Source organism: Gadus morhua, chromosome 17, assembly GCF_902167405.1.
Source record: "Gadus morhua chromosome 17, gadMor3.0, whole genome shotgun sequence".
In the NCBI taxonomy this organism is placed as follows: Eukaryota; Metazoa; Chordata; class Actinopteri; order Gadiformes; family Gadidae; genus Gadus; species Gadus morhua.
Window position 1 is genome coordinate 7068590 of NC_044064.1, and position 22705 is coordinate 7091294.

General features: G+C 47.4%; 1 protein-coding gene across 7 annotated transcripts in view; it reads right to left on the bottom strand.

Annotated features, from left to right (window-relative positions):
• The window catches only part of ehbp1l1a (EH domain binding protein 1-like 1a), a 39134-nt gene that overhangs the window by 6151 nt on the left and 10278 nt on the right, over positions 1 to 22705 (bottom strand). Inside the window, exons 7-23 of one of the 7 annotated variants that reach the window (XM_030337745.1) lie at positions 18839 to 19036; positions 18491 to 18550; positions 18051 to 18150; positions 16598 to 17065; positions 12785 to 16387; positions 12614 to 12679; positions 8652 to 11719; positions 8059 to 8104; positions 7655 to 7861; positions 6803 to 7351; positions 3610 to 5949; positions 3321 to 3456; positions 2986 to 3152; positions 2844 to 2892; positions 1860 to 2351; positions 1377 to 1428; positions 1162 to 1205 (exon numbers count right to left, since the gene is read on the bottom strand). In XM_030337745.1, coding sequence (XP_030193605.1) covers positions 1162 to 1205; positions 1377 to 1428; positions 1860 to 2351; positions 2844 to 2892; positions 2986 to 3152; positions 3321 to 3456; positions 3610 to 5949; positions 6803 to 7351; positions 7655 to 7861; positions 8059 to 8104; positions 8652 to 11719; positions 12614 to 12679; positions 12785 to 16387; positions 16598 to 17065; positions 18051 to 18150; positions 18491 to 18550; positions 18839 to 19036 — 11645 coding nt within the window. Of the gene's footprint in view, positions 1 to 1161; positions 1206 to 1376; positions 1429 to 1859; positions 2352 to 2843; positions 2893 to 2985; positions 3153 to 3320; positions 3457 to 3609; positions 11720 to 12613; positions 16388 to 16597; positions 17066 to 18050; positions 18151 to 18490; positions 18551 to 18838; positions 19037 to 22705 lie in introns of those variants that run through there. The other 6 variants (XM_030337746.1, XM_030337747.1, XM_030337748.1 and 3 more) reach the window with 6 other exon arrangements.

Sequence of the window (22705 nt, forward strand, 5' to 3'; positions counted from 1 at the left end):
ACACAGACACGCGCACGCGTTAGTCGTGAAAATACACTCAAACACACAAACAAACAAACAAACACATACAGACACACACGCCCACATCGTGAACACACACACACACACACACTCAAACAATCAAACAATGTCATTTCAAGGTTTCAAATATTTACAGCTCATATCGCTCTTGCGATTTTGCTTTTCCATTTTAAGGAGCCGCGCTTTTTGCCTGCACGCTCGTACTTGAGGCAAGTGCTGCTGCTGATGCCGAGCCACCAAAATACATGATAGTCATACGTTTGGTTAATTAAAAAAGAATAATAAGCATAAATACATGAAACACTGAATAGCTAATTAATGGAGCAATTGCTTGTATGATAGATTATAGCTTAGTTGATCACTATCGTGCGCGCGTGTGTGTGTGTGTGTGTGTGTGTGTGTGTGTGTGTGTGTGTGTGTGTGTGTGTGTGTGTGTGTGTGTGTGTGTGTGTGTGTGTGTGTGTGTAGTATTGTTTATTATGGAAAAGATCCGCTCAACGGGAGCATTTGTGCCAGGCAGACACACCGCAAACTGACAAATTAGAAATAGATTTTTGTGCAGTGTCTCCCTGCTTCTGAAGTGCGGGCACATCTCCACCCACCGCTCGTCCGCTGGATTCCATCAGCGTTCCACTCTGCGACCATCCCTGTTGCGTAATGCGTATTGCGTATGCCCTCATACATTGTTGAAATCATATGCTGGATGCTTTATTCTTTGTATGTTTTTTTTAGTTAATGTTTGGGCTAGAATAAGACCACGTTAGCTATGCAATCGCGGGCAAATACGATGCCCTGCAATAGCCGCAATTATTCTCTCACGCACCATGATGAAGGAACAGATGTGTGGTAGGAACTAGGAACTAAAGTTCTCGCGTATGTTTACTGGGACCCACGCCGGCGAGAGACATCTGCATTCCGATTGGCTGGCGGTCATTTACAGCCGAAACGCTCATGTCTAATAGAAAGTGAATGGGCGTTTATCGCTCAAAATGCTTTACAGCTTTTGCTGTGAACGCACAGTTAAGGGAACTACAAACGGAAACCAGAACTCTTCCGAACCCATCATCTTGCCCCTTGCCTCATGACTCTACCCTCACATGCAGTCCTCCGTGTGTAGAGCTTATGTCACATGTCACTGACCTGGCTCTCCTCGGCCTTCCCCTCCTCAGCGGCCTCTCTTCCTTCTGCAGCACAAACACACACAAGAAACAGCCAGAGACGTGAAGGACGTATGATTTGCATGGATTACACAGCAAATAAGGCAAACACATAACAGTAACAATGATGAGGTTGTCGTACACACACCACCGCTTAATAAATGTTCATTATAGAAATACATCTTCAGAACAATTTACCCGTTTCCAATTTCCTCTGCGCAGTTTCCCCCTCCTCCTGCCCTCCTACCACCTATAAAGACAAAAGGCATTGTTTCCACCACAGCAGGAAGAGCAGAAGAAGAGCTTTACATTTACATTCAGGGCATTTGGCAGACACTTTTATCCAAAGTGCATTACAATGTGTACAATTTGTCAGAAGAAAATAAACTATATATCGCTGTTGGTACAGTAAGGATATTCATAGAAAGGGCCAAGCACTAACAATCGCTAGGTCAACCCATTCCCCGTATACAACAAAGATAGCTAGGATCAGATGCAACACAACTAAGTACTATAACTAAGAACGACACACAATAAGTGTGCACATTAAGTGCCAGGGCGTACAACATACAATAAGAAGGAGGGGCTGGCTATGCAGTGTCTAGGTAAACTCTGAACAGGTGAATTTTGAGTCTTTTGCTGAAGCTGGTGAGCTTGACTTCTACGAGTCCGTCTTCCTACCCCGGGAATCTCCAGCTCCTCCCCCGAACCGCCGCTCTTCCGTAGCGACCGGCGCTTCTTGACCAGGTCCGCATCTTTCACGCGCGAGAACCCCGTCTTGGACAGGAAGTTAGTCCCTCGTTTGGTCCGGGGCGGCGGCACCAGCTCCCGGCCGGCCTTGCTGCCGTCCACGTTGTCGGGCGTCGCCGTCGCCGTGGACGTCTTGCCGTTGGTCTCTAGGGTGAGGCCCTCCTCCTGGAGCTTCTGGGCGTAGTAGCGGGCGGCGGCCTGCGGGTCGGCACTCTCCCGGCTCTCGCGGTCGGCCGCCACGCCGTAGCTGGACTCGCCGCCGTCCTTCTCGATGTGCAGCACGCTGAGCTCCTGGCCCGTGAAGTGCGTGCGGATCTGGTTCAGGTACGTCATGACGATGAGCCGGTCAGGCACGGCCAGCATGAACATGTCCGAGGGCCCCATGAGCCGCGAGATACCGCACTCGGCGAAGCCGTCGAAAGCCTGAGGAGGGTCAATGGGGGAAGCAATCAAAACAAACACACGGCACACTTAGGCCCGATCCCATTTCTACCCCATACCCCTTCCCCTCACCCCTCCCCCTTATATTGAAGGGGTAAGGGGTAGAAATGGGATTGGGCCTTAGTTTAGAGGTGACGTATTATAGCACCATGCGTGAGTGTGATTAGCCGTTACGAGCCATTTTGAAAACTGGCCTCTTCTGACATCACAAGTGGGCGTGTCCACCTAAATGTGTGCTGATAGATGAGCAACGTCTACTACAAGGGGTAGGCTGGTAGACCGATCTATCCGTCATACATCTACGTGGACAAGCCTACTTGTGATGTAAGAAGAGGTCGATTTTCAAACAACTGATCACACCCACAACTGGTGGTATAATGTGTCACCTTTAATGATTCGTATCGGATGACGTTGTCAGTTGAATTGTGTTCCGTGTCTTGGGAAAAATGTCAGAAAGGAATGAAACGTATTCACCTTTTTATTGTTACTCTGGATTTCATACGGGTCCAGCATCTCGAATTCGCTGTCAAAAAAAGAAAAGGAAAGAATCACATGAAAACAGTTACACAACACACACTCAATACCGCCATTGTTTTCCAGGTGAAGAGTTTCTTACATCTTGTCGGGATGGTAGTGGTGTAGTATGGCGCAGAAGGCCAGACCATTCCTCCAGGATGTGCTGAAATTTGTTATTTTGACCCCCTTGTGGCCTTTTGTCACTTCCTGGCTCCAATGTAGCAACGACTTACTGGATGTCACAAGCTCCGGGCTGGCCACCAGGCTCTAGAAGTACACACACACACACACACACACACACACACACACACACACACACACACATAATGTAGATGCATTAGTTATATTTGATACATTCAGCAAGAGGAGAAAACCTAAAGCCTGTTGATTAAATGACAATTCTTGAGCGACCGATTAAAACATAGTAAAACATACTTCAGCATCGGGGGCCTCTGCAGATCCTTTCTGGGGTGTCTTTAGCTCACTGTCCCGGTAAGAACCGCTTAAACGCTTCTTGCCACGAGGAACCGGAACCGGTAGGTCTGAGGGTGTTTCTGTCGTCTCACCCCGGCTGGGGAGGGGGAGACAAACATAAGAAAAAGCATTAGTAAATGTTTTTCCAAGCAAAATTGTGCAGGACTTTCCTTAAGATTGCGGAATCGGGGAACGAACATTTAGGATACATTTGTTGGCGCCTTCCTCCACACTTAAACAGACTACTTACCCTTCTTCCTCTACATCACCGGCAGCTACTGACAGAAGGCAAAAGCCCCCCTCTTCAGCTCCCACCTCCTGACCCGCGGTGAAGTCTGTCGGCTCACTTTCGTTCATTTTCTCTAAATGCTGCCAGTCATCTACAGGAGCTGTGGCAGTCGAAGCCAAGCCCTTCTCAGGTTCAGCCTCCAACCCAATTCCACCTTCAGTCTGATCAGCCACAGCCTCCGTAGCGCTTTCAGCATCTTGTGTCCCCGCAGATTTATCAGTAAAAGTCCAGTCCTCGATGCCCTGCTCCTTAGCATTCGCTCTCAGGACCGCATTTCCAACAGATTCCGGTTGAGGAAGTTCCACCTCGGAGGAAACTTGTACCTTGTTGGCCTCTTGATCCGATTTCAGAGTTGCGTACTCTGACCCAAGGATTGTGACGAAGCCTCCTTCAGACCGAGAGCCTGATTCCAACGACGGTGAGAATTCTGTCGCATCCCGGTGATGGGAAGATGTAACCTCCGGCTTTATACCCCAGCTTTCCGTGTCCGTGGAGAGCACAGATTCCGGAGGAGGTGTACTGTCTGGAAAAGTTGCGCTGAGTCGTTTTTTGGGACGTGGCATAGGAATCGGAGGGGAGACGCCCGCCTGTTCAGCACCGTGCAGCACCGTTTCATCGCCCACCATTTTGTTAGAATTTTCCGTCGAAGAGGGACATGACGAACCCGCTGCTGGTGTGAAGTTTTCCGGGAAGGATCCGCTTAAACGTTTCCTGATCCTGGGTTTTGCCACAGGCAAGCCTGACGGTCTGGTCTCAGAGGCGTCATCCCCACCAACCAGTTTATCTTTGCTCTCAGCCTTCAGGCGACTTCTCCTTGGGCACACAGTGGGCACCGTCAGATGATCGATAGGAGGAAGGGGAGGAAGGCTACGGCTCCGTTTCTTGATTTGAGTTGTTTCCAGTCTTCCCAAACACAGAGGCGTGACTGACCTTCGTCCTCTCTGCCTGCCGGGCTTGGCCGCGTCGTCTCTGGAAGAGCTTCTACTGAGCCGAACTGAAGAACCAGGAGACGTTCCCTCGACGGGTGCGGCATCAGGGAAGGATCCACTGAGACGTTTCTTCGCCCTGGGCATAGGGATAGGGACGGACACTGGTGTATCCTTCTTGTTGGCCTCCGGTGTTAGAGGGACGGTAGACACTTGTTCGGATTTCTGAGCATCGGGAATTGGAGGCACTTCCTGGGCCTGCATCAAGGTTTCCTCCTTGTCACATTTTTCCCCCTCATTGACTGTTTTGCTGATAGAGTTGGACGAAGGCACTTTCTTCTTTATTGATCTAGGAGGGGCTATCTTTCTGATGATTGAGAGACACTCTGTCGGCCTGACACCAAAATCAGCAGATGATTCACTTTCTGCTTGCTGGTCAGACTGGCTTGATCCATTTAGAGACTGGCTGGGGGGTTTCTGTTCCGGGGAAACCCATTCTGGATGTTTAACGTTATCAGAAACATCAGTTTCTCCATACTGATCAGTTGGATAATCCTCTTCGGTCACTTGCACCCTTATATAAAGCATGTCAACTAATTCGCCGGATCCATCATCGCTTTCGGCATTGCTTGAAGCATTTTTGGCTCCCACAGAGGGCAGTGGTATAGATGGCGTTACAGATGTTACTGGATCACATCTAGCTTGGACATCAAAGGACGGCTGCACTTCGGTTATCAGAACAGGACAATTTTTACTCAACTTGCCCTTCTTCCTGGATAGCTTCTGTGGGATTTCAGGGAGTGTCCGGGAAAAATCTTTCATTTTCTGCAGCGTTTCGATCGGTGTAGTTTCATCTCTTTTTCTGAGGCGACGCGGAGGGACAAGGCCTCCTTGTACTTGCACGGATTCCCGTTTGTCTTTTGGTAACTCCACTCCCTCTGCAGCGATACTGCTACCAGCGCTTCCACTACTACAGCTGCTCACCTCTGTCGGCTGTGAGGAAACCACCTGTGTAGATTCTTGAGTTTCAGTTTCTCGTGTATCAGCTTTCTTCTGGACATGTGATGAAGGTATCCCGGTCTTTCTCTTGGTTCTGCGGGGAGGGACTATTTCAGCAGATGGCTGTGTCGGAACAATCTCTGTCGGAGGGTCAACATCGGCCACGTCGTTCAGTGCGTTTTCAAGGTGGAATGCGTTGCGTTTGGGGACCAGGGGATCGGGCTTGCTCTCTCGCGCCTCTTGCTGGGGGAGAACCTTTGACTGGGGTGGAACTAGAATGGAAGTCATCTCGCTATGTTCTTCATCGTTATTAGTAACCACAGCCTCTATTGCTGTTGAGTCCATGGCGGGGGCAGATGCTTCCCCTGTGCTTTGCCTTTCAGAGGTCAAGGACAAAGAAGGACAGGCTTCAGATTTCTGGTTTGATTGCTTGTGACAACATCGCGTTAGATGCAAGAAGCATCATATTTTGCATTATCTCACACACACACACACACAAAGTTGCAAAACTTGATCAGCACAAGCTGTGAGAACCAAAACCCAACCGAAAAGATGCTGCAGGTACGATTTGAGTAGTTCTATTTGCAACAGAGTTTGAGTGTGAAACAGAGTTTTGGATGGATTTGCTATTTCTACATTTCAACAAATAACACAAATAAAATCTCTTAAATCGTACCCACAGTGCCTTACATGTATATTAAATCAAATCAAAACAGAGATTGACACATGCATTTAAGCACCACATCAATACGTGAGCCCAAAGACAAAGACAACCATTTCTTTCAAGACAGCAATCATATCTTCAAATATCAGGAATAAGGTTAAATAACCAGTTCCAAATTATCAACCGATGTTAATAGCAAAAAAAACAACAGCAGTCATATATGACAGCAGAACAGCAGGTCAAGCAAGAGCTACGACCAGGGCCGCTGCTGGTCGCTTTGGTGCCCGAAACGGGGGGCGGGGGGTAAAAACATCTAATTTGCCGAAATTGAGATATGCAGTGGTTATACAATTAAGGAAAAACAACGGTGGGCCTCTTCATAACTAATTTATATATTTTTTATAAACCTTAATTTTTGGTGCCCCCCCAGGTACTTCGTGCCCTACGCACTCTGTGTAGTCTGCGTAAAGGGAGCGGCGGGCCTGGTTACGACAGAAGTATCACAATGCACTGACAACTGTTTTCACGCCGTGCAGCAAAAGAGGTCTTGCCCCCTGCCACTCACCCTTTCTCCAGGAGTGCATTTTCAGCCCCTTTTTGTCCTATCTCAGCCTGGCACGTAGTCCCACCTTCAACCAAGGATTGATCCAACCTCTGCTTTGGGACCAATCGATCCTTGCTGCCCCATGGATCAAAGGAGACCTGCTCTTTCTCTGCTCCCTCAAGCTGTGCCTGTGATATTTCATCGATATCTGCCTCGGTCAATGGTGGCCATTTCTTCATGGCGGTCGAGCCAACCACTTCTGGTGACCCGTCGCTGCCCTCTGAGGACACCGATGCTGACCGATCCTCCCTTGCGAGATCCCACATGTAGGGCTCCACACTCATCGGGGGTTCTATGCCTGGTTTGCTTTCACTTTCACTTTCACTCAGGCCCTCGTGATTGGCTGTCTCTATTAAAGCAATGTTGTCTTGGGAAAGGGGAGGAAACCCGCCGAACGGGATGGTCCAGTCGTTGGACTCGGGAGCCAGTGAGGACGAGACACTCTTTGTTCGGACAGCTTCAGCTGCACCAGAACCAGATGGCCCCAAAATGGACGCTACGGTCTCATAACTGTGTGGAAGGGATACTTTTTTTTAGAGACAAAGCCATGGCTGGGGCAAAAGTTAACGAAAACTAAAACAATATTTTACATAGAAACATATATATATATATATTCCTCTTGCCTCCTTCAAGGCCATTCATTCCATTCCAATAATAAATCAATGTGTATTAGAGTGTTTACCCTGTTGACTTTTAAAATAATAAAAATAGAACAAAAACGGTTTATATTTTGATTATATCTCTCTTAAAAGGTCATTCAATGCACACACTAAACCATGCACGATATATGCTTCAAACAAAGGTTTAACTTACCCTCTGTTGAAAACCCCCACAATTGTATTGACTAGTCCTGAATTTTCTTTCCCTTTTACTAACAAGGATGACTCAATTTCCTGAGCTGTCACTGTGCCTTCTGCTTCCAATACTTCCCAACCTAAGACTAAATCCGGTTCCGGTGGATCCAAATGCACCTTGGCAGTGTCCACCTCCTCTGCTTTAGGCTTCTTTATTAGCGGGTTTCTAAGGACCCAGACACAATGTTTTAAGCAAGTTTCTTGCCAGAACAAAAAAAATGCAGTAGTAAGTATATACTATATAAATGAGCTGTGTTCAGTTATTCAGGTGACTAGCTACTGCAGATCTACTAAGACAATTGCAGCAAACTACGCAAGAGCACTCCACCAAACCATGCAAGAGCTCTGGACTCATCCACTTACCCAGCGACCACGAAGGCTTGTTTTGAACTTTCTTTAGATTTTACTTCTGATCAAATACGGAAGAAACAACAAATTAATCAATTCAGATGCAAAAAGAACCGCACAAAGTGAATCATAATACACAACATATTGAAGAAGAAAGTACTAATTCCTAACTTTTAATATGGAAATTTATTCCTAACAGTTGAGATGGTTTTTCCCTTCATCATGTCCTCAGCCCGCTCTCTGCCTGACCCGTCTCCAACCCCAACTGTACGTTTATGAAACAGTTACTTTGGTGTTTGTCTTAGTCCTCAGTGTCACCCCCTCCCTTTCAGACCTGTCTCTAACCCCCTACTGTTCTAGAGGAGCCGATCAAAGGATTTGATCAATTGTGGTCTGTGGACCAGTTGGACCAGTTGGTCCACAGACCAACTGGTCCAACTGGTGTGCCAATCTCACCAAGGAGAGAGGAGAAACCTTAGAGAGCCCACAAATAAAGGATTAAACATTAAGTCTTGAATCCCTGGACTTTTTGGAGCCGAGGACTCAGAAACGACACGTTGATTTGAATCTTCCACATCACTACATACCGTACACTAAAAATATCTCACCATTTCCCTGTTCCACAGCTGGGACTTTCATAGGTGGAGAGGTGAAGCCAATGCTGCTTGCTTCTATAGGAGAAGACTGACCAGGGTCTGCATGTTGCGGTTCTTGTGGTTTAGAGTAATCGGTTATCGGCATAGAACCGACAACTGCCTGACTCATTGTCGGGGTCTGGGGCAGAATGGAGGGGAACCCAGGAGTCTGAGCCACAGATGGACACGATGGAGCCATTAATGCCAGATGTTTCATATTCCCTTTGTCTACTGCGGTCCACTCCGCAATAGACATCTTCTTCTTTGGCAGATTCTTGGTGAGGGTCTTTGTGTCATGTGTCCGGTCCTCCTTTTTGTCAATAGCTGAGGAGGTTATCATTCTTGCTGATGGAAAACCTGGAATTGTTGAACAGCATGGTGCGGATGCGTACAAACTGACCATGTCCGGGGCTCTGTTTACAACAGGAGCAGACGGTAAACCAGGCACCCGAGTGGCCTTAGGGCAGGATGTCAGCAATGTCATCATACTTGATGTGACGTTGGAACTATATGGGGGGGGCATGATCATGTCCAATGGTTTGCTGTCAGACCTCATCCATAGGAGTATGGGGTCCATTAACCAACCTGTGCATTTGACTGGAGTCACAGATGGGAATCCTGCGATAGCTGAAGCTTTAGGGCAGTGAGGCATGAGGCTGCTATCATGGGGCTCCTTCTTGGATCTAGGCGCAGAAGGGAACCCAGGAATTGTTGACGCCTGAGGACATATTGGAGCCAGGGCTAGCATTGCTTTCAGAGTTTCTCTGTCTTTGATGGGACCTTCTGCTGTGAAAATGCTGGCTCTCTGAAGGTTGCCTGACAAACTCTTTGGCTCGATCGACTTGTCTTCAGCAGAAATCCATTGTAGTTCTGTTGTTCCGTGAAGCGTTGCACCACCAGGGAAAATGCACTCTTTAGGACAAACCGGTCGTAGTTTTGACATACTGCACTGAGGGGCTGATGGGAAGCCTGGTAGCATTGGTGCTCTTGAGCAAGAGGGAACCAAGGCCGACATATTGTTTGATTCGCCTGCGCCAATGGTAGATTTTACAATCATAAACTGTTTAATTTTCAGCGGTCGCTTTATTAAAGAACAAGGTTCAGCAACCCATTCTAATCCGATGACTCCTTCAACTGATGGGAATCCACATATATTGGAATACTGAGGGCACAGTGGGAGGAGATTTACTATATTCGGCTCATGATGTAATATGTTGGGATTTGGAATCGATGGGAACCCAGGCAGAATGGCAGCATCAGGGCAGGAGGGCACAATAAACAACATATTATTCTTGTCTTCTGAGTTAACTTGGGATCCATTTAACATTACATTCTCCTTCAACATTGATCCCTTCAGTAATATCTCCCTTGGCTCTTGCACCCAAGTGGCATCGGCCCCCCTCTTAATCGAAGGCATTCCTTGAATACTGGAAGCATTTGGGTATGACGGGAGCTGGTTGATGTTATGCAGACCATAATTATCTATGTGTGGATTTGGAACTGATGGAAATCCTGGATTCTGTGCCTCCTTTGGACAGGAAGGTACCAGGAAAACCATTGCCTTCAAGGTGTCCCAATCCTTTTCATTGCGGTCTGTTAACAAGAGATCCTTATCCCGGGGTGATCTGCTCCACAATGGCTCGTTGCTTATCACCCACTCTTGACATTGTGTATATTGAGAGGAGAGGAATCCTGGTATTTGTGAGACCCTTGGACAATAAGTGGAGAGACACACCATATTTGGCACCTTTCCAAAGTCAAGCTTTTTGGGTAGCAGCACAGAGGGGAACCCAGGAGTGTGTGACTCCTTAGGACAACTTGGTACAAGGGACAACATTCCAGTCAGTTCTTTCGTCATTTCATATTTGTGCGGTACAAATAAAGCTGTCTCCCTGAATTGCTTCTCAAACAACGGCTGACAATTTGATGGCCAGTTTTTGCATTCAGCTGTCTGGATTGATGGAAACCCAGTAATATTAGAGACTACAGGGCATGATGGAAAAAGGTTGAATACATTAGGTGGATGATGGATCACTAATGGCTTGGAGGGAAAGCCAGGGATTGAAGCTTCTTTGGGACAGGTTGGACTCAGAGCTAACATTGGTTTCATTGTGTCTGTGTTTAATGTATCTTTGATGACCATTGCAGTGGTTTCTTTCTGTTTTTCAAAGAGAGGTGGGCTATCTGTTAGCCATGTTTTGTTCGATGACTCTTGTGATGATGGAACACCTTGGATACAGGAGACTTTTGGGCAAGAAGGTAACAGGCTAACCATATCTTCTCTATAAATAACTGTTAAATGTGGGTTAGGTACTGACGGAAATCCAGCTATCTTAGATTGCCTCGGGCATGTTGGTACCAAATGCATCATTTTCATTTGATCTCTTTCTTCTTGGGAAATGTCCGTCAGAACATTGCTTAAATGTATATTTTTCTTCTCAAATAGTGTGTCTGGAATAAAAGCCCACGAGGCATCATCACACTGAGAGATGGATGATAAACCAGGTATACTAGATATATTTGGGAAAGTGGGCAAGATATCAACCATGTTCAATCTGTCACTGATTACACAAGGGCAAGGTGGCAGGACAATGTCCTTGCAAACATTTGGGGGATCGGTCCTTTCGTCGCAGGACTGCTGGATGTCACCCATGTCTTCATTTAATTCAGCCACCGTACTACTGTCTGTCTTGTTTTCAAGTGAAGGTAATCCGTGAGTATCAGCCACTGTGTTTTGATCAAAATGATATGGAGTGCTTGGTCCTTCTGTCTTTCCTTCATCCAATTCTGCTCTTTTCGAAGGGAATCCGTGGAGTTTTGCAGCCATGGGACATGAAGGCCCCATATCAACCATATCTCTCATCCCCATGCTCTCCTCTTCGTGTTCTCCAGTATATAGCTGCGCAGCGGTCTTGGGGAGCTGCTCCCATAGTATGCTCCGGTCGGTAGGCCCTGTTTCGGGGTGGATGTTGATGGCTGGGAACCCCAGTGCAACGGCAGCAGGGGGACACGACGGGAGCAGTGAAACCATGTTTTGATTTCTATGGAGAGGGCAAAGTCATAATCAGGTGCGACTTCAAAGTTACCAAATAAATCACAACTGCAGTGCCGTGCATTGCATGTAATTAATTAATCAGAAGGAATAAACCCTTAATTGTCCCATGGCAATCATCATCACTTCAACAGGCTTTACTGTTATAGATACCAATAGAAATAGAAGATTCTAGATATTTGATATTGAATAAAACATGTATGTAAACAACTACTCTTCAGTAAAAAAATGCATGCTCATTCTTTACTGAATAATTAATTATGTAAACAATTAAGATTATTATTGATCTCTATAATAATCCATAGCATAACAAAGACCCCAAACTGTGCATCATTCTGTGTCAACACAAATGGCTTGACACTTTAGTATTCAAATATAAAATAGCATCATTATGAAACAAATGTAAATCCATCTCATGAGCATTCGTTGCAATTCCATGCCATGCAAATAAACACCAACCAAACCACAAGACCACAGTGACACAGTGTCAAATGCTACGCTCTCTACGCTCTCAGGCACGTAGTAAGGAGTGAGGGGGCCCGAGTGCCCAGGGTCATTGGACACTGACATCCCTTGGCACTCTCCTTGGAACTCTGCTCTCTGGAAAGAGAGAGTCTCACACACACACACACACACACACACACACACACACACACACACACACACACACACACACACACACACACACCTAATAATATGGTGGCCCTTAAAAGAATTTCGAAAGGGGAAATGATTCAAGAAATGAACCCCGAAAGAACAAATAACAAACAACAGCAACGAAAACGTAACCTAAACCACAAATTAGTCAGCCAGATGTTGATGAAATGATGCAAAGGCGTTAGAGACGACAAAACCGTCCAGCAATCAAACCTTTGCCACCCACCTCTCTCTCACACTCAAGACTAAGGCCAAATCAGGAGCCGAGTGCCACATTCTGCAGTGTAAGTGTCTGGAAATATAATTTGAAAGACAGGTCGTTCAGTCACTAATTCGCTGATGGGTAAGCACATAATTGTCTGTAAAGGTTCAGTCATGAAAGCATGATCTTCTTTACCTGTTTGCCTCACTCAATTCAACTCGAGTTCCTTCGTCTTCAGTCTCATTTTGCGTCCAAAATCCCTTTTCCATTTTATGACTACCAGACGCCGAGCCACTTTGGAACTCCACTTCTTTTTCATTAAATGAATATTGGATTGCATCAGGTTGAAGCAACATGTCCTCTTTGGTTCCATTCAAGTATTTGTCTCCTGAATGTTCTGAATGTGCTGGCGTAAGGTCAGTGACAACGGACCTTTTAGAACAGAAAGATGCCCCGTCGCTCATCCTTTGCCCAGTAACCGCGTCTCCATCTTGGTTCGGGGATATGGATCGTTCAACAAACAATAGTTCCGCAGACGGAAAGCCTGGGCTGAGGGCACGTCGAGCACATAGTGGCAAAATACGTAGCATCCTTTCCCTGTCACTCGATGGCAACTCCTTCATGGTCCAACTGAGCTGAAGTCCCTGACACATACCTAACCCTTTCTGCCAAATTATATTTCTGTGTACTCGCCAGTCATCTTGGTTAGCTGTGTGGTTTATGGCAGGTAGACCTGGAATCTCTGAGCGCTTTGGAAAAGTAGGCGCATTGTTCACAGATGTGTGTTTACTTTGAGGAAACTTGGAAGGAAATCCAGGGATAGAAGATGTCTTGGCACAGGGCGGTAACATTGACACCATTATTTTAACCATGTGTTTTTCACTCTGAGATATCCTTTCACCATAGACTACTTTCTTACTTTTTCTGTTCCCTGCTGGTCTTTCCCAAATCAATCCTTTATCCTCATTCCAAATATCTTCATCTAGATCCGAGGGATATCTGGTAGGTATTCCGGAACATCTAGAATGCTTTGGACAAATGTGCTGAAGATGTAGCATACTTGGTAAATCTGCTAAAACACTGCTTGAGTTAGATGGGAAGCCTGGCAAATGAGCCTCTCTTGGGCATGATGCTAACATAGATACCATGTTTGTGACCATGTCAGAATCAAGTGAATACATATTCTCAAAATGGAGCACTGATCTCAGTTTAGGACTTAAATGTGACTGTTTATCGATGGACCAATAAGCTGCTATACTATGGTTTAAAGATGGCATTCCAGAAACTCTAGACATTTTTGCACAAGTAGGTTCCATATTTTGCATATTAAGATTGCGAGCTGATGTCTGCCTCCACACAGAGGCAAAACCAGGAACACTTGTAATCTCAGGACAAGAAGGCAATGTCGCAGCCATACTTTCCGTGGATTTTGCATCTCTTAGATCACATCTTAGAATTTCAGTGCATTGTTTCTGTGCTGGTCTGTTTTTTATTATCTGTTTATTTTGAGAACACCAGCCTTTGCTTTCAGAATGATTGCAACTCCCTGATGGTAAGCCACAAACATGGGTCTGTCGAGGGCATGTATCTACAAGATTCAGCATACTATGCGTCGATTTCCGGGGTGCTGAGGGAACACCGGAGATTAGAGACTTCGAAGGACAGGATGGCAACATAGTTACGGAACTACACCATTTTCCCTTATCAGGGCAATGGAAATGCCTTATGAGGTCACCTTTGATCAACAATTCACATTTCCTGAAGGGCTGCCCTAATACCAGCTGTTTACAAGTTTCCACATCCTTACCATATGAGCTATATGGTTCTTTAGAAGGAAAACCAGGGACCCTTGACTTTCTGGGGCAAGTGGACCACATGCTAACAATAGAGATCTCTTGCCTTGGTGTGGATGGAAAACCGTGTATTCTGGCCTTTTGTGGACAAGAGGGCATCATATCTACCATGGCTTTCATCGTACTGTGATTACTGCATATAATCTCTTGGCAACGACCCATGAGTGTATCTTCTTTAGCCAATGGCTTAAGCCACAAGGAATTACCAAAGTCCCAAACGTTCTCTCCACTCTTAATACACGTTATAGACGCTAAACCTAAAACTTTGACCACCTTTGGACAAGTAGGCAGAAGGTTTACCATACTGGGTGCCTTCCTAGGGGCAAAGGGGAAACCATTGATGGTTTTTCTGCTTGGACAAGATGGTAACATATTTTCGTTGTTAAGAAAATCTGTACTCATTTTGGATATTTCATCCACAACATGACATCGTTCATTGCTCGACGGCCTGTATAATACATTGGTTTTCAGATCCAACCAGGTAGTACTGCTGTCTGAATTCAGTGGTTTCCTGGTGCCAACACCTGCAATCCTGCTTGCCATCGGACATGTAAAAAAATTACTGACAATACTGGGTGCTATTCTTTTGGGGGCTAAGGGAAAACCAGGGAGACTGGACTTCACAGGACATGAAGGCCGAATGGCAACCATCTTAGAATGAACACTGGCCACATTATGATTGAGATCAAAATGCGAAAAAAGCCCTTCTCTGTTCTTAAATGTTCCGTACCAAAGCAAGGGTGTATCCTTATGCCAGTAATTATCTGCACCTTCGATACATATTTGAGAGGGCATTCCCAAAGCTCTGGCAACTTTTGGACATGTGGGCAGAAGTTTTGCAAAGCTTGCCTCTTGTCTTGGTGAGGAGGGAAACCCGGGGATGAGTGCCGTCCTGGGACAGGCTGGTACCATGAGTACCATGTACTTTAAATTCTCTGTATATGTGTCTGGCCTGCCAGACATGTGGACAGTGAACTGCTCCATTATCTGTACTTTTTTGCTCCAAAGAACACTTCTATCCATGATGCTTTCCTTATAGCAGGATTCCAACGGAGTGGAGGCTAAACCTGGAACACTTGTAACTCTGGGGCATGAGGGAAGGATATTGACCATATTTGGCTCATGCTTCGGAACAGTTGGAAATCCGGGAATACCGGGTGATTTGGGACAGGATGATATCATGCTTACCATATTATCATCACAGAGTAAATGCTTATAATTTGAATGTGCACACGACACCATTCTCTTGCTGGGTAACTTTTCCAGTGGTGATATCCCATCGGTTGGCCAATCTACAACCAGATGCCGTTCTAAAGATGAAATCCCAGGAATGACAGAGCGCTGTGGGCATGATGGCAATAGATCTACAACACAGGGCTCTCTCACTCTGTCATGCTTTTGCTTTGAGGACACCGAGAACCCTAGTGAAGCATCTTCCCTTGGAGCAGAAGACGGCATTACTTCAGTAAATGTATCGCCGCACTTGTTTTCCAAAACAATATTCGGGGTGGCCTGCTTGCCCCGCACGTTTAGCCTGACATCATGTGGCTTTGTGTCCATAAACAAATGGATTCTTTCTGTTCCCTCTTTAAAATACTTTTGGGTCAGAACAGGCATGTTTACGATTCTTGTGCTGCAGGTTGCCAGGTGAGCATCAGCTTCTTCTTCGTGTGTCGGTGCTCCAACATCAGAAGCTTTCTTCAGAGTGGCTGGGGCAGCAATGGCCGCGATATCTTTTGCGTTCTTGTTCTTTTTCTTTGTTCGCGGTTTTCCTTTTTGAGCAGCGGCTGGGATTTCCGGGCACTGTGTTTGAGGATCATTTGACAATGTTTCCGTCACCACATTGTATTTACTTGCTTCTAGTGTTTTGCTCATTGCTGTTGAAGTGGAATCAGAGCTGAGCTCTTTTGGGAAAGACAGTAATGAGGCAGCTGTTCTCTTCTCTCTAAAGAGACAAGGGCACATCAGAGACGAGAGACGATTTAATGACCCTATCAATTATCAAATACGATGGCAAAAATTAACACTCGACTAACACTTGACTAATTTGTATGTATAACTACGTTAATATAAATTCAAGTACGAGACGCTAAAACAAACTATCAATCATCTTTCCAAACTACGCCAGGAAGAGTCATCGCCATGCTACACTTACCCTAAATCCATAGTTACAGTGTAATCTCCCATGGGATCCACAAGAACATCTGGCATCTGCTCTACTGCTATCCTTTGCTTCTGCTTTGGGACGGTTTCAAAAGGTTGACCTATCGGCGGCAACGTGGTTTGGACCGGTAAGCCAAGTGGCTTGGTGTTGGCGGCCGATTTGGGCTTAACCGGTTTGGATTTGGCATTCAGGCTCCCTAACTGAATGGTCATCTTGGTCATGTGACTCTTATTCCTGTCTGAGGACTCCCCGACCGATGGAACGGGTGAGGGCTCAGGACCGGCCGGCCCTGGCGTGAGCGGAGCCGTAAGGGAAGGGCCGGGCTCTTGGGCTTTCAGGCCAGCCTCCGTCGCCGGGTTCGGTTCAGTTTGGACCCGCTCGGCTTTAGGCATCTCAACATACTGGAGCCCGGAGGCGGAGCATGGGTTAGAGGGCAGCAGAAAGAGCAAGCTCTCGGGTCTGAAGGACAAACAGATGGGGTCAGAGGTCAAAGGTCAAAGGTCAACAGAACGATTGCACAAAAGCAACGATGCCCGAGCGTGGCTGATAAGGTAAGGATTTTCAATGACGACAGATTTCTGAGGAAATAAGGCTTCTCCCTTTTCTTAGAAAAACAATGCTATTGAGCAAATGTTATTTCAAGGTATGGGTCATAAGTTACCAATTACAGCACACAAGACAACTTCTTCTTCCTCATACATTTCTAACACATGGATTTTCTGGTTTCATTGAAAATGAAAATTGACTTTGCCACGATGACACATACACAGCGTAGACGAAAAGGAAGCACAATAAGCCAAAGGCACAGCAAGAAGGAAAACGTTGAAAAAAAATGCACTCGTCAAGTCATTCCTTCCACGGAATAAAAATATTTATTTTGTTGCATCAAGTCAGCCCATCTCCCACACAATACATTGCACATGCTTAAGTTTAAACATGCTGCAGTCCAGTTAATGGTAACACTTTATAACAATGTAAAACGTAATATATATAAGCCTGAAGTTAATGATGAAATAATCCTGAACAAAACATTGATATACATTTGTAGATGACTTATAAATACTAGGTTAAAGGGTCCCTATTTGGTTGTGATGTTGATCAGCCCTTACCAGACATGTCAAAATCTGATCTTTTGTGACATCACTCGTGGGAAAGTCCACCCAGATGTATGAAGGATAGTTCAGACTACCAGTTGGTAAAGTCCACTGGATAGGCTGGTGGCCTAAGTCCTTCTTAATCATCTACAAGTGTATATTCATGTTGAATTAAACATTACTTCTTCCTAACTAATGGCTTATAAAGTAAATGACTGAATGTCATTATAAAGTGTCCCCCAGTTAATAAACCCAATGGGGATGAATTGGTTAATCCCAGCACGACTGGCCCTTGCACCAAATCAAAATGCTGTCGAGGACCACAATTCAGCCTGGGTACGTTCACTTACCCCGCTGACCTCCTGACCGGCTCCACTCCTAAGGGGGCTCCTCGTTTCCTCTCCTGGGTCCTGGACGGGTCTAGCTTCTGGCTGGAGACACGGTTCACCCCTGTAACAAACACACCCACCTGGCATTAGAAGCTAGCAATGTAGCGTATGTTTACTAAAGATACGCATACCCTGGCAATGTTCTCCCTCTTTATCCATATTTTATTTTACATATATTTATGATATTCTTAATTTCCTTTTAAAAGGTATATTGTATTTAAAAATCTTTTTCTTTTTTTTATATTCTATTTTTATTCTGTTGTATGTATTCTTTTTTTAAGCACAGAAAATACAGAGTATGTCACGTACACATTTCACTGCATATCCTGAATGAGTATGTGACAAATAAAAACCTAAGAATCTTTGAATCAACGACGAAACAGGAAAATCGTGGTTCTCACCTGTAGGCACCGAAGACGCGTTGTCCTCTTCCAGCAGTGTGCATAGTTGCCTCCTGTATTCTGAAAAATAAGGCAGGGGAAGGAATACAAGACCAAAATGAGATGACTTGGTAACCCAGCGTAGAGAGCGTGCATGTCTCTTAAAGTGCTCTTAATGGCCTTTTGAGAGTCGACTGTTAAGCTAACTAGTTAACGGTAATGCTAGCTGAATTAACCAGCAGGTTGAGCCTTGTCTTAATCTACGACGCCTCATGTCTTCCCAGTAGGTTACCAGATTCTCTCATTCATTTAACTCATTCGCTGTCTAACCAGGAGGTCACTAGGTGGACTCTGGGTCTTCTTCAGTACCTGGATCCTGGTTATTTGGGGAAACTAGGGAGGCTGGTGCTGGAAGAGGAAGCTGGGGGGCGTTTTGGGCAGCGGGAGGCTGACTTTGGGGGCCCGGGGCCAGAGTTTCAGGGGTCTCTGCTGCGGGAGCGTCGGTGGACCTCCATGATGGGGCGTATCCAGGCCCCCCTGGGTGGGTCTTGTCTGGGGGAAGCAGGTCTGCCAGGAGGGCAGAGGTAACAGGGAGCATGATGAGGATAGAGTCGAATGCAAGCAGGAAGTACAAACAGAAAAGGGGAAAAGACAGGTGACAGAGTAAAGGGAAAACGCGGAAGAGGAATCCACCTGCTGAAACATGTAGTGCCTGCAGGTGACTATAAAGAGCGGTGTTCCCGGCAGACGCAGGGAGAACACACACAATGTCCCGACTGGTGTGCACACATGAGATGAACCCATTCGGAGAGAGTGAAACAAACAAGCTGTCCCAATACACTGAATCTGATTGGATGTATTAATCTCTCTCTCTTCTTAAATCTCTCTCTCTCTCTCTCTCTCTCTCTCTCTCTCTCTCTCTCTCTCTCTCTCTCTCTCTCTCTCTCTCTCTCTCTCTCTCTCTCTCTCTCTCTCTCTCTCTCTCTCTCTCTCTCTCTCTCTCTCTCTCTCTCTCTCTCTCTCTCTCTCTCTCTCTCTCTCCCCCCCATCCCTCCCTCCCCTGTCTCTATATTACACAGATAAGCTCCGATGCAGAGCATTAACAGAACAAACACCACCGCTCAACAGCTTCCAATAACCGGTCGGACGGGCACGCCGTACCCTTCACCGGGGTGGGGGGGGGGGCTGACGTGTGCGAGTCCCCTCCCGCCTGTCAGCTGTACCTGGCTGGGAGACGGCAGCAGGAGGAGGAGGAGGAGGAGGAGCGGAGATCACAGGGGCAGGGCGAGACCAGCAGGCGGAGGAGGCGGAGACGGGGGAGACGGGGGAGACGGGGGAGACGGGGGTGAGGTCCGAGGCGGGGGGGGCGGAGGGGAGCACGAGGGCGCGGGGCGGCGGGGGGTCCCGGGACGAGAGAGGGTCCGGCTGAGTGGGGGCGGCGATCAGGGCGGGGGTCTCTGGAGTCGGGGCGGGGGGGGAGACGGGATGGACGGGGGGGACGAGGGAGACGGGGGAGACGGGGGAGATGGGTGCGGGAGAGGGGGAGGGGAGCTGGCCGGGGGAGGCGGGGCCGGGGGGAGGACTGGGGGTCTCGGGGGGGGAGGCTAGCTTGAGGAGGGAGCCTTTAGCGGCCTTGGCTCGGGCCTTCTTGCTCTTGGGCCGGCCGGGTTGGAGAGCCTTGGGGGAGAGGCTGGCTGGAGCCACGTGGGCCTGGGGCTTAGGGGACCTCCACTCAGTCTGCCATGAGGCTGGGGGTCCCAATGAGGGGGGGGGGGGGGGCAGGAGGAGAGGAGAGGAGAGGAGAGGAGAGGAGGGGAGAGGAGAGGAGAGGAGGGGAGAGGAGAGGGGAGGAGAGGAGGGGAGAGGAGAGGAGAGGAGAGGAGAGGAGAGGAGAGGAGAGGAGGGGAGAGGAGGGGAGAGGAGAGGAGAGGAGAGGAGAGGAGAGGAGAGGAGAGGAGAGGAGAGGAGGGGAAAGAGACAACCAACACAAACAAAACAGATCAGAAATAAGATTGTGAACAGGAAAACGAAATGAAAACATCTGATGTGGATCAGAAGAGAGGGTCTATGATTAGAATGGTATTGTGTTGTTATTATGAAGGAGCTGTCTCATATGCATGAACAGTTAAAGCGGGCCGCACACTTCAAGAGAATAGGGCTTGTACACCAGAGTGCATCATGGGAAATTGGGTTGTAGTCATTACAATTCCAAAATCAACATAAATATAACCTAACCTAAGCCAATCCAAACGTCACGGATGAGAAACGCAGTGGTAGTTTCAAACACAACAATGTCTTCCCCTGATTGACAAATACTTTCACAATCAATTACTAAACCACGGTCAAAACACTGTTAACATCAATAACAATGCAATGCTCCTAGACTTCCGAAATGCAAGCGTTGCATCGTTGTGAGGCAACATCACGATGTCCAAGTCCTATACTGCCAAGAAAAACTCGTTTTTGACTCAATGCGGTTTCTGATCGCTCCCCGAACGTTCGGTTAAGACCAGCTGATCGGAAAATCCTCCAATCAGCAAATACTTGATGCATCACACACACCGTTTCTGATCGTCAGGCTGCAGGGCCATCATCGGCAGACATTTCCACAATTACGAAATCTCTGAGGTTTTGAAAACTTTCTTGGAGGAAGTGTGCCAACCGCTTAACGTGCAGTACCTGTGTCAGGGGCCGAGGGGAGGCTGGTGGGCCGGGTGAGGGCGGAGCCGGCCCCCGCCAGAGGGGTGAGGCCCGGGACTTTGGGGTTGGGGGGAGGGGGGCCGAGAGCGGGCACGGGCCCCGTGATGACAGGGGCCGAGGAGGGGGGGACGGCGGAGTATGAGGGGACGCTCAGGGGCCGCTTGGCACTGGGGCGCGGCGCAACGCCATGGGGGGCTAGGGGGGAGGGGGGAGGGGGGGAGGGGGGGGAGACAGAGAGAGCAATGGAAAGGAAGAAGGAGAGAATGAAGGAATGAAAAGTAGAAGGAAGGTATGAAAGAAAGAAGGAAGGAGAGAATGAAGGAATGAAGGAATGAAGGAAGGAGAGAATGAAGGAATGAAGGAATGAAGGAAGGAGAGAATGAAGGAATGAAGGAAGGAGAGAATGAAGGAATGAAGGAATGAAGGAAGGAGAGAATGAAGGAATGAAAGAAAGAAGGAAGGTATGAAAGAAAGAAGGAAGGAAAGAATGAAGGAATGAAGGAATGAAGGAGAGAATGAAGAGTAGAAGAAAGGTATGAAAGAATGAAGGAATGAAAGGTAGAAGGAATTAGTCGAAGAAAGAAAAAGAAAGAATGAAAGAAGGAGGGAAGAAAGAAAAACAACAAAAGAATGAAACAATAAAATAAAGCAATCTCCAAGGTGTTTGTTGCAGAGATATCCATAAAGTAATCAGCATGGGGGGTAATTATATTATCGGAGAACTAGTCAATGTGTTCAGTCTAATGAATGGAATAGAAGTCACACCAATTGCACACTGCAAGAGCACGTTGTCTACAAATGTGTTGTAGAGGTGATCTAGATTCACCTGTGCCTTTTATTACCAATAAAAGGTCACAGGCTGATATGAAATCATTCTTAACCAATAACATGAACGATATCATCACGTGATACTCCAGACACAACCCAACGCTCAAACCATGTCTTAAACACATAGCTAGTACCTTGTAGCGGCATGCTAGGTAGACCGGGGGGGTAAACGGGGGACACCAGGGGGGAGAGGGAGGAGGAGGAGGAGGAGGGGGAGAGCGGCCCAGGGACGGGGCCCGTAGCTGGGGTAAAGGAGGGGCAGGCCGGGGCCCCGGGGCCCTGGCCCTCGGTGTGGAGGCTATGCGGCCGCCTGGCCAGCGAGGAGCCCGGCACTACGGAGAGAATGTGACAGAAGGAGAAGCGGAGGGAGAGGGAGTGAGAGGGTGAGGGAGAGGGAGAGGGAGAGAGAGAGAGAGGGAGAGGGAGAGGGAGAGGGAGAGAGAGAGAGAGGGAGAGGGAGAGGGAGAGGGAGAGGGAGGGAGAGGGAGAGGGAGAGAGAGAGAGGGAGAGGGAGAGGGAGAGGGAGGGAGAGGGAGAGAGAGAGGGAGAGGGAGAGCGTCATGGCTGACAGACATAGGGCTGACGCAGAGTCGCAGAGGCGCTCACCAGCGTCCTCAAATGACACACCTAGAGTTCAGAGGTCACCAAACCCCCCCCCCCCCCCCAACCCGCCTGCTTGTTGTATCGTGTACATCCTGGCCCTTAATG